General features: G+C 37.0%; 1 protein-coding gene across 1 annotated transcript in view; it reads right to left on the reverse strand.

The window, feature by feature from the left end:
• Positions 1-12,165, reverse strand: part of CKAP5 (cytoskeleton associated protein 5) — a 93,705-nt gene that overhangs the window by 36,222 nt on the left and 45,318 nt on the right. The window contains exons 11-21 of the mRNA XM_004387677.1: positions 11,920-12,084; positions 11,264-11,392; positions 10,178-10,360; positions 6,807-6,920; positions 6,360-6,470; positions 5,239-5,331; positions 4,232-4,417; positions 3,682-3,776; positions 1,298-1,355; positions 1,083-1,208; positions 310-449 (exon numbers count right to left, since the gene is read on the reverse strand). Coding sequence (XP_004387734.1) covers positions 310-449; positions 1,083-1,208; positions 1,298-1,355; positions 3,682-3,776; positions 4,232-4,417; positions 5,239-5,331; positions 6,360-6,470; positions 6,807-6,920; positions 10,178-10,360; positions 11,264-11,392; positions 11,920-12,084 — 1,400 coding nt within the window. The remainder of the gene's footprint in view (positions 1-309; positions 450-1,082; positions 1,209-1,297; positions 1,356-3,681; positions 3,777-4,231; positions 4,418-5,238; positions 5,332-6,359; positions 6,471-6,806; positions 6,921-10,177; positions 10,361-11,263; positions 11,393-11,919; positions 12,085-12,165) is intronic.

The raw sequence follows: 12,165 nt of genomic DNA on the forward strand, positions 1-12,165 counted from the left end.
ATATAAGAGACCAAAGGGGCAGCTTCTGTCCAGAGGTTAGAGGGGAAGGCAGAGAGAGTAAGGAGCTGGTTGAACGTTCATGGGGAATGAGGGGTGGAGGGGAAGAGTGTGCTGTCACAGAATGGGGTGAGCCGTTTGGGTGTCATAACAATGTATGTTTAAAAAAAAAAAAAAAATTCTGTATGGGAGACTAACTTGAAATGTAAACTTCATTTAATTACATCAATAAAAAAAAAGAGAGAGAGAGGAAAAAAAAAAAAGAATTCAGTACAATGCATCAAATAAACCATTTCACAGATTAAAACCTACCTGATCTCTGCCCTGGGCAAAAGATCAACAACATCATTGCCCCCTTCATCTGGTTCGTCTCCCTCTTCTCCTTCATCTGTAGTACTTGTGCTGTGCTTTGAAATCCCTCTAGTTGGAGCAGGTGGGCTTTGTCCCTGCATCTACATACAAACAAACAAATGAGTGAGGCTAATGAACTTGATGAAAGATGTGAGAGTAAACAAATTAGAGAACGGTGCCTTTGTCAAATTTCCACATTTATTCATAATACTTAATATTTATACAGTAGACATTTTAATTCCTACCTAGATTCTAATTTTGAGGCTACACGGCAAAAGATATTTTTATACAAACTTACTAGAATCTGACTTCTCATCATGAAGCTGTCTGTTCACTTGTATGCCCAAGACAGTACAGACCAACTCTGCCAATGGTTGGCAATTACAGTTAGAAAGTTTATTCGAGGAGGGTCAAGTTTCTCTTTTTATTTTAAATTTAAAAAGTGTTATTTTTAATGTACTTTTGGAATAGGCAATACATTCACAATGTTTGAAATTCCAAAGGTACAAAAGGATTTAAAGAGGAAAATCTCTCGCCCTATAGCACAGCTAACTAGCTCTCTCCCTCAAAGACAAAGTCATAAATTTCTTATGAGCTCTTTAGGAGATATTTTATGCATACACAGCAAATACATATATATTCTTTATCAGGAAGGATTAAAAGATTACATTTAACCAATTAATACAAATATTCTAAAGTCCACAGATGGTTTATATAGTTTGGAGAATCTTTACCTTCTCAAATTCTGCATCTATCTGGGATAGTAGGGCAGGCTTCTCATCCTCAAAGAACATTCGCAAAGACGGACCAACATACAGATACATCACACCAAGAAGGGTGATGGCAGAAGTCCTTACAGCCTGCCAGACAGAACAAAAAGAACTTTCCAATTCAGAACAGACTCGCAAAGGTGGCTATAGTGCTACTATATATGCTGGTATGTACTCACTGGGTTTGTTGCAGCAAGAGCTGTCTTCACATTGCTAATGAAAGCTTTGACATTCAACCTAGAAGAAATATCATTTAGAGTTAAAAACAAATGAAACTCTCAAAACACTCAATTGAGTTTTATAAAGCCAGGGCTGGTTACCTTTGGATATGTCGTCAGGTTTCATCTATTCTGTCTGCATTCACTTTAAAACCAGAAAAAAAAACCCAAACCCGTTGCCGTTAAGTCGATTCTGACTCATAGCGACCCTATATGACTGAGTAGAACTGCCCATTTGGTTTCCAAGGAGTGCCTAGTGGTTCTGAACTGCCGATTTTTTGGTTAGCAGCTGTAGCTCTTAACCACTACGCCACCAGGGTATATGCTGATTGCTCCTGAATCCAGTCTGGACGTCTCTCCAGAACTCCAGATTCATATATCCAACTGCCTTTGTGACATCACCACTTTTATGTTTAGCAGATATCCTACACCTAACATGTCAAAACCAAACTCCTGACTGTCCACTTCCCACACTTCCCAACCTCAGTAAAAAGCCACATCATGTCATCCTTGACTTCTCTCCTGTTTAGCTCTACTTTCAAAATATATCTGAGTCCTAACAGTTCTACCTCTACAATCTATGTCCAAGCCACTATGATCTCTTGACAGGATTATTCCAATAGTCTACAAGCAGTCTCTCTGATTCTGCCCTTGGCTCCCTATCTGTTCTGACTACAGTCAGAATGATCCTGTTACTCTTCTGCTCAAAACTGTCTAATGGTTTCCCAACTTACTCAGAACTTTGAGACCTTACATGACCTACCTCCTGTTCTTTCTCTGATCTTATCTCCTATCACTCCACCCCTTCACTCATTCCATTCCAGCTATGCTGGTCTCCTTGCAATTTTTTTTTTTGAAGTAACAGACACATTTTATTCGAGAAAACATCTGCTGAATGCTTACGTTTGAATAGCCAGTTTTTCTGTCAGTCATTCTTTCAAACAAAAATGGCCTGTAACTGTGGGGACCATGGTCTCGGGGAACATCTAGCTCAATTGGCATAACACAGTTTATAGAGGCAATGTTCTACGTTCTACCTTGGTGAGTAGTGTCTGGGGTCTTAAAAGCCTGTGAGCAGCCATCTAAGATACTCCACTGGTCTCACCCCTTCAGGAGCAAGAGAGAATGAAGAGAACAGGATACAAGGAAAAGATCAGTCCAAAGGACTAATGGACCACCGCTACCAAGGCCTCCACCAGACTGAGCCCAGTACAGCTAGATGGTGCCTGGCAACCATCACTGACTGTTCTGACCAGGATCACAACAGAGGGTCCTGGACAGAGCTGAAGAAGGATGTAGAACAAAATTCTAACATGCAAAAAAAGACCAGATTTACTGGCCTGACAGAGACTAGAGAAACCCCAAGAGTATGGCCCCCAGACACCCTTTTAGCTTAGTGGTGAAGTCACTTCTGAGGTTCACCGTTGAGCCGGGGATTGGACAGCCCCATAAAACAAAACTGGACCAATGAGGCACAGCAGTCCAGGCACAAGGACTAGAAGGCAGAAAGGGACGGGAAAGCTGGTGATAGGGAACCCAAGGTTGAGCAAGGACAGTGTTGACATGTAGTGGGGTTGTTAACCATTGTCATAGGGCAACACGTGTACCCGTTCCTTGCTATTTTTGAATACATCATGCATACTCCTACTTTAGTGCTTTTATACTTACTATTCCTATGATCTAGAATGCTCATATTTTCATAGCTTGTTCCCTCATTTCCTACAGGGCTCTGCTCAAATATACATTTTCAGGAAAGGACTCTCTGACTACCACATAGAAAATAACACCATCCCAACCACTCCAAGATGACGTTGCTAAACCCCTTATCCTGCTTTATTTTTATTCTATTGTTCTTTTACCTCCTAATATATTTTTACTGTTTATTGTCTGTTTCCCCTTACTCAAATATAGGTCCCAGGAATCTAATTTTGATTATGATATATTCTCAGGGCCTGGAACAAATGACTGGAACATTGTAAAAGTACAATAAATAGTTGTTAAATGAATGAATAAATGAGAGATCATGGATGAATAAAAAAAATTCACCTTGTTTTTATGTTATGCTAAGAGATCAGTTTTACATCACAGACTACTATTAAGAAGGCTATGGGAAGACACCAGAGAAAGTGATATAACAATTCTTTGCATTACTTGCAATTTCTTCAATTGGTAGAACTCAGAACACTCTTGCAGGATATTAAAAGGCATGTTGTAAAAAGCAGCATGGTACAGAGAATGGCAATGTGCTTTCTCAAAAACAAGATAGCTATGTTAAATATTATAATTACCAATCAGAGACTGGCAAAATATGTAATTATCTTCCACTTGATTTCTTTGTGACTTACCCAGAAAATCCAAATTCTTTTATTGCATTTGATAGCCAATTCAGAGTTTCTGATTGATTCTTGGGATTCTTCTGTGAGAAAGCCATTGACATAACCTAGAATAGAGAAAAACAATAACAACAACAGATGTGTGTTTTCTTTCATGTTTCTCATACAAATAAAGCACAGCAATAAAGCAGATGTGGGGTTGAGCATAGTTTTTCCGATGCTAAAACAACTGCTGAGAATGCTTTAGGAATAAAACGTTTAGCTTTTACAAGAAAATGAGGTAAGTGCCAGTAGCATTAAAACCATTCTGGATTCTTTATATCTTTTCATTAGTGATTACTATGTTATTATATAGTCGTAAGAGAAAATTATTCTCATCTTTTATGCAATATTCATGATTGAGATAAATTTTAATTATCAGGGAACAATCTGTTACTGAAGGTTAAAATAAAAATGCAGTTATCAAAAGGGTTTTACTAGAGAAGGTAAGAACTAGAGTTTAATCATTAAGTCTGAAATTACATTTTGGGGGAAACTGAAAAGAAAGCTCTGCATCACTAACCTGTTCAGCTGTCCATGGCAACATAGAAGCTTCGGCTATTGCTGTCATAGCTTCTTTTGCATTGTTCCCACATTTCACATCTCCAATCTTGTCTACAAGGCCATCTAATACAATCTGAGCTGATGTTTTGGAAAAGTTTCCCTTCTGGGCAATCAGAGCAACTATGTGAAGCTTCATCTGCATCACCTAACAAGGATAAGCATCATAACGTTATGATTAAACCAAAGACATTTCTTTATTTACTTATTTTTACAGCAGCCTGAGGATGTAACAGTTAGGGACAGCTGAGAACACAAGCAAACTAAAACCAGAATTTTAAAGAAGGAGAATAATTTTTATCCTTTAACTGTTATCAATTAAAGTAGGTAAGTGACAGTGAAGAGAGAAAAACCCAAACCACCCAATGGCTCCACACATAATCAATGTGACATATCTTATTAATGGAATTAAAGCAATCACTTGATCGTCTCAAAAGACACAAAAAAAAGTGTCTGACAAAATCCAACATCTTTCCATGAGCTCTATGTATATCTAGAAAAGGAGAAGAGAACTCTTTTCTTTTTTTCCTTCTTTATCTCTCTCCTATACCTCCTGCTACAACCATTTGTTAGACTAATAACCTAGTACTGCTACATTTTAACTCTATTAACAGTTAATGCGATCACAAACTATAGGTTAAATTTTCATTGGCAAATTAAATACTACACTTATTTTTTACCCAAATGAATAAGAAAGCAATTACATTACCCGAGGACTTCTAGGCCTAAATAATGGGGACAAAAATATACCTAAATGTATATAAACTCGTAACTACACAAAGTTATAGTTATGTATTTAACAAAAAAGCATCAATTTCACAGTTCATTTAAAAAGATGGTATGTTGGCTGGGTGATTTAAAAAAGGGCATGCTAAATATCACCATGAAAAATTACACTTCTCTATTACATCACTGGATGATGTAACAGAAATTATTTTAAAAGACATTAAATCTCCAATTTAAAAATACCTGAAAATTAGTTTCTTTCCACCCAGGTTTCTTGGCCAGCATCCTCACTAACGCCTGGCATGGCATTTCAGTCCGGTCCATTAGTTCAACAGCCTTAAAGTAAAATAAAAGCGACAGAGTTAAGGGATTAAAGATGAGTTTCAAGAAAACCATAAACATGAAAATCAAGTAAGTGGTTACCTCTGAAGGAGAAAGGGGAATAGAATTGAGGTGGGTTATAGAGGGAGCCTGGAGCCCTAGTGGGCCCAGTGGTTGAAAGCTCGGGTCGGCAGTTTGAATCAACCAGTCACTCTCTGGAAATCCTATGGGGCAGTTCTACTCTGTCCTATAGAGTCACTATGATTGGAATGGACTCAATGGCAATGGGATGAGGACGAGTATAAAGGGAGCTTATATAGCTTATGCAACAATGCTTTATTTCTTAAGGTGGATGCTTGGTATTGCTGTTACATTATCACCGATACTTTTTTTTTTTTTTTTTTGACATTTGAGGAATTCACAAATTATTTGTTCAAGGAAAGCAACAGTAACAGTTTTCATTTGCCTAGTATGGCAGAAACTGCTTATACATACTTTGTCCTCTTTAATTTTCCTACAAACACAGAAGTAGAATAGGTCAGAAGTGGTTAAGTCATTTTTTCAAAGCACACAGTATATGCCAAAATGAGCTGCTGTGCTTCTTTCCAACACTGGATTTTTTAAAGGATTTTCTCACACCAAGGGATTGCTCTGTCCTACTAAGGAAACACGATGACAAAAGGTGAAACAAAGACATGGATGAGAAGTAGTTTAAATGGAGAAATATGTTTGTCTAGTAACTTTAATGAACCAAGTACCAAAATTTTGAAATTCATCTATGCCTTATTATTCAGAATAAGATTCTAATTTTCTTGAATAAGTCCTGAGTTATGAAATGAGAGAACGCAGATGCTGAAAGATAACAAACACAACACAGCTACAGAAAACAAATAACCAAAAAAACCTTCACCTCATCTTTAGTTAACACAGCAGAACATATTTATTGGTTATAAATCACAACAATCAGGACAAGTACTTGTCAATTTCATTGTTCCCATAAAATCTAATTTTCTTTCACACTTAATTCATCCCTCTGGACCCACCTTCTGGAACTCTTCCATACAGGCCAGCCGTTCCTTCCAGTTACTACTGTCTAGAAGCTGTATACAGGTAGGGGGAAGGACAGCTGAAGCTTTTTCTTCACACACTTCTATCTGTAAGATACAAAAACATATTAAAATTAGAAACTGCTTAAGGAAACAGACTGTAAGAATGTAAAAATACCCCAGCCAAAACCAAAATACTCTCATAGGTATGCTACGGTATATGAACCCTCTATTATATAGTCTTAGAGTTGCTACGAGTCAGAATCAACTCGACAACAGCGGATTTGGTCTGGTTAATGGGACGTTTGTCCAAGGCATAGTTTCAATAACCTAAAAGACATTAACTATTTGTTGTAGAATCTAGCAAAAAAAAGAACTCAGATCTTCTATAGGTCTCAACTTTCCCTGGTTTTACAAGTCTGAGACACAGTGTACAATACTGACCGAGAGCTCAGGCTCCACTATTTCTTTGGTATCCAATCCTTTCTTGTTCTTGGTTCCAGTGCTTCCTGCACCTCCTGGTGCAGCTGGTTTCCCTTTCTTAGGTGGTCCACCAGTCTAAAAACAATTAAAATAAATTAATTAAGTCATTTAAGGATTTAAAACTTTTCTGGGCCACAGACCCCCTTGAAAATTTTATTAAAATGAGGGCTCAGATTATAAAATTTATATAATTTTATCATAAAAATGATTTTATATATAAAAAATATATTAAAATGCATGTTTTTGTGCTGACGGAATTTAGCAGTTTCAAGGACAGAGAGACCCCCTGAACACCATCCCTGGTGAAATCTATAGAACTCATATTAAAAACCTCTGATTTAGAATAAGCTAACACGATAAATAAAAATGACTGACTCATGTATAGTTGAAGAATTAACGTTACCCAAATCGAGGTCTGGCCTTTGCCTTCAGCTACTAGAAAGTGATCTCTAGCCCCCTGGAGTGTCTTGCCTGACAGGCATGTCTTTGTTTATCTGGGGCTTTGCATTTCAGGCAGTCTAACAGTATGATTTATGGTGGGAGCTCTGAGCCATGCTGTATCAGTTCTGACCTCTGGAAAAACTGGAGACTAAAGGCATTAGTCTGACTTCCAGGAAGGAATGGAGACTAAATTTCAGCCACACGGGAATGACTGAGCCCCAATAAAAACCATGGACACCAAAGTCTCAGGTGAGTTTACCTGGTTGGCAATACTCTGAGTATTGTCACAAATCATAGCCAGGGGGAGGGAACACTGTTCAGGATTCCATGGGGAAAAGACAACCAGAAGCTCTGTTTGGACCCCTCCCAGACTTCGCCCTATGGCAGTCTTGTGGGTCAGTTCCCTTTGACTTTGCAGTTTGCCCTAATTTGTGGAAAACTAGATTACGCATTTACAGATTAATCTGGGAATTGGCATCCTGCCTTTAAATGCATCTAAATCTTTCCTACATTAGTAAAGATCAGCTTCTAAGTTATAACTTTTACACATATTAAATCACAAGGTGCCCCAATAACAGTGGAATATATCATTATTCCTTGTAGAGCTGTAGAGTTTGCAAAGAGGACTGTCAGATCAATCTCAGTGAGTGTTCTGGTTATGCTGAAGATGGCCATTTCCTTGAATCTTTTTATTGTTTTAGCCATTTTTTAAGTGACTTGCTTGGGTTTTACAAATATATAATCATGTAATCTACAAATAATGATGATTTTACCTCTTCTTTCCCAATATTAGCATTTCTTACTCTATTTCTTTTGTCTAATTATAGAATATTATTAAACAACAATGGTAACAGCAAGTATTTTTTATTTCTCACTTTAATGGGAATGCTTCTAGTGTTTCACCATTAAGCATGATGCTGGCTTTTGGTTGGCTACGTTTACTGCCACCTGCAGATCTACCAATGTACATTTAATCATGTCAAATTATCCATCCATTTCTATACAGTTAAAAATTTATCAGGAAGATATGTTGAAATTTACTATATTCTGTTTCAATGTCTGAAATTATAGATTTCTTTTGATCTATTATGATGTCAATATTGACTCATCCTTGTATTCTTGGAATAAACTTCATTGTGGTCATACTTTTTTATTATACCACTTGAATCCTATCTGCTAATGTTCTATTTAAATATCTTACTCTAAATTCATTATACCCCAGTTTTGAAAGATTGCAAGAAAACAGCAGTATGTCACAAGGTACACAGCCAACGGTAGTTAACAGTTTTATGGCAACACACTGTTGTCACTGTTCACATTGTTCCTTCTACTTATTTTGGATATTTGTTAGGAAATGTCCCAAACTTAAAAAGAAAAGAACGACACAGGACCAAATGAGCCTTCAATATCCAGGCCAGTTTACAACCAATGTTATCTTGAACATATTCTAAGAATTTAAGGTACAGTTAGCAAAACTAAGATGCTGGTTTAACTAGCATTCTAATCAAATTGCAGCTTTTAACACTTGCCACTTTATTCAGCAGTACAATTTTGTGGCTCACAATAACAACACCATAAAGGGATTTTATTGTTTTCTAATTCTAAAAATGGAAAATTTTATGTTCTTTGATTAACTAGAATACTGCTTCTGGAGCCTCCCTTGTAATCACATTCTCTGTACAGAGAGGTAGCTCAATTAACGAATCTCCTATTTATCTTTTAAAAATGAGAATAGAAAAAGGTTGCCTTTTTTTTTTTTTAAGAGAAATCTTCACAATATGAGAAGGTGAGCTAGCCTGGACATGGAAAGGTTCAGAAAGATAAGAGGAAGCTACAAGGGGGCCGCACTAAGAAAATATGGACAGGTCTTAAGGTGTCAGGGTAGGTCATTGTTGAAAGAGACAGAAGCTGGTGAGAAAGGAGAAAAAGCTGCCACCTCTCTATACTAGAAACGCTGGAGAAACAGCATAATATGATAGAAGGTACACAGGGTCTGAAACTAGAGGCACCTGGGTTCAAATCCCAGATCTGCCATTCCATTCATTCAAATATATGTTGAACTCCTACTATATGCCAGAAACTGTTCTATGCATGAGGGATCAAACAGTGAGAAGATCCCTGTCCTTGTAAGTTTACAGTATAGTGTAGGGAAATAGAGTAAACAAACAAACATAGAGTGAATTGTAAGAGTATGTATAGGGCACTTAACCTCACTGAGCCTTAGTTTCCTTTTTTTTTTCTTCGAAAAAACAGGGATCAGAAAACATCTACCTCAAGGGTTGTTGTGATGATTAAATATGATTACACAGGTAAAGTGCTTCACAAAGTAATGCTCAGTAAATATCAGTCCCCTTCCCTCAATTCCATGCTGGGCTTCAGGAAGTGTGTGGCAGTAGGAAAAAAGAATCCAACTTTTTACATGTGCAGCAGGTTATCTTTCACCCTTAAAAGAGTACACAGGATAGCTGTTCACTGAAAAAATACATATTTGTTTTTGGACATTTCCCCCTCTTCTACACTATACAAAGGTGACAAGACCTAGACTGGTATGGACACTCAATGGTATGATGTAGTTAGCAAAATGACCAAGACAGTGTTATTAATGTTAAGAGCCTTGCTACATCTCTATTTCATTATTTAATGATATTTTCTGATTCCCTAAAATTCACTCCTGTACTTTCATTACCATTTTTCTCTCAAAGTTTCAAACAGCCAAATACATTGTTTCAAGACTATGTCTTCCTTAACAGGTGTTCTGCTGTATTTTGAATGTGGTGAATGAATTCATTTCTCAAATAAGTCATATGGGAAGGGCTGCCATGAACCTGAGCTCAGACCCTAGCCTACTAAATTTTAATTTTTAAACCATATTTTCCAAGTCATCTATTAACCTTAGTAGCAGGCGCCTTTTTTAAGGGCCCTGGTTTGGGTGCTGAAGTGTCCTTCATGTCCTTATCCCCTGCAGCCCCTGAGGTGGCACTCCTTCCAGGCACAGGTTTGGATTCCTTCTTATCAGCTGCCAGTCCAGCTTTCTTACCATGTACCAGTTCTACTTTTTCTGAACATTCTTTGATCTGGAGAATGAAATTGAGATGAACATCATTAAGTCCAAACTTGAAACACTCATTACATTATTATATTTTTACTACATTACTAATGTCATTTCTAAACCACAACTACGTGTGCATTCAGAGAGACAACAGTTTCCTTTTCAACAAAGATAAATTATCCAGACTTTCTTGGCAGTAGATATACATTAATAATATCTTATATTTTATTTCTGGACAACTAGAATGATAATAAACTTATAATGACCACATTTATGATGGAAGACATTCATATTTAGAAAGTTAATTTTCCAGATATTGGAAACAAATTTATCTCAAAACACTATTTTCACCTTCTCTACAGATTGGAGCCCTGCTGGCACACTGGTAAGAGCTTGGCTGCTAACCAAAAGGTAGGCAGTTCGAGTCTACCAATCACTCTTTGGAAACCCTACTGGGCAGTTCTACTCTGTTCTACAGGGTCACTATGACTTGGAATTGACTCGATGGCAACAGGTTTGGTTTTGGTTTTACAGATTGGTCACTCAGCTGTTTTTTTGTATAATTTCAAACATATTTCTACTAATACCACCATTGCAGCTTGGGATGAAATTTAAATCCTCAAAAGCTTTGCTTTCAAATTCCAGGTCTCAACCATAAATGGAGAATGACACAAATTTCATGAGTCGATACCAGCATTTTTTCTTCATAAAACAGAACAGACAAAATTGAAAACAAAACATACGAGAGTGCTCCCCAAGACTTATTTCAATTGTGCATGCATATGTGTGTGATATAAAATTTACTTCCTACTATAGGATATAATAAAAAACTGAGAAATTCTGAGCAGAAGGATTTTTGCAAGAGATAAAACCAAAATGCAGAGCTAGGACTGCTGTCCAATTTCATTATAATTCATTACTAACCTACCTTATCAAGCTTGAGTTTGTCCACATCAGCTAAGAATGGGTTTACTGCTTTCTCACCAACCACTTTCAAAGCAGTACCCAATGCTTCAAACGCAGCATCTCTGACTTCAAGAGCAGAATCATTGATGTGCTATAGTGCAGAAGTAAGCAAAATGATCTTAATAAAAGATACTTGAGGCATTACTGATTTTTACTCAAATCGGTAGAAGTTGGTTAAAGATTTGCTTTGTATAATTCACTGAAGCTAAATGTAGTTTTCCTTTTGCCAATTAACAGTTACTCTTTTACAAACTCTCTTTGTGTTAACGAAAGCTCTGTTAATCCATTCAGGAAATAAATGCTTTCTTTCCCTCCTTCCCTCTATCTAAAATGCCTCACTCTCAAATGAACTTCAAACACTCCACATTTGATGCCTGTGCTTGACCAAATCCAGCTGAACACCAGTATATGGACCAAATAAGAAAAAATGTTTAGCAGTTAGTTAAATCACAAAGCTAACTTGTGCTTTTCCTCAAGAATAGGAACACAAACCTGTAGAGATCAAAAGATCCTGCACAGTCTAGTCTGAAAGTCAAGCAGTCACCGTACATATTTAATAGAAAAAAAAATTCTTGACTATTTATAAACTAATCCCCCAATTTCAAAGAGTGTCTGTACCTTAAGCAGAGCAGCACAAAAGGGCTTTAGTAAGCTCTTTGGCAGAGTAGAAGCAGTGCAGTGGCGGAAGCTTCTTGCAATAAAAAGAGATGTCTGCTGCTTGATGGTTGGATTTTTATTATCCATCACTGCTAAAACATCCTCACTGATGTTCTGTAGTGTGGTCTTTAGAAAGAAAATGCAGTCAATGAGCTTCTCTCAGTTATAAAGAACAACCAAAATATTACATTGATAAAATTTTACTTC

The sequence above is a fragment of the Trichechus manatus genome, unplaced genomic scaffold (genome assembly GCF_000243295.1).
Source record: "Trichechus manatus latirostris isolate Lorelei unplaced genomic scaffold, TriManLat1.0 scaffold00191, whole genome shotgun sequence".
Taxonomy (NCBI): domain Eukaryota; kingdom Metazoa; phylum Chordata; class Mammalia; order Sirenia; family Trichechidae; genus Trichechus; species Trichechus manatus.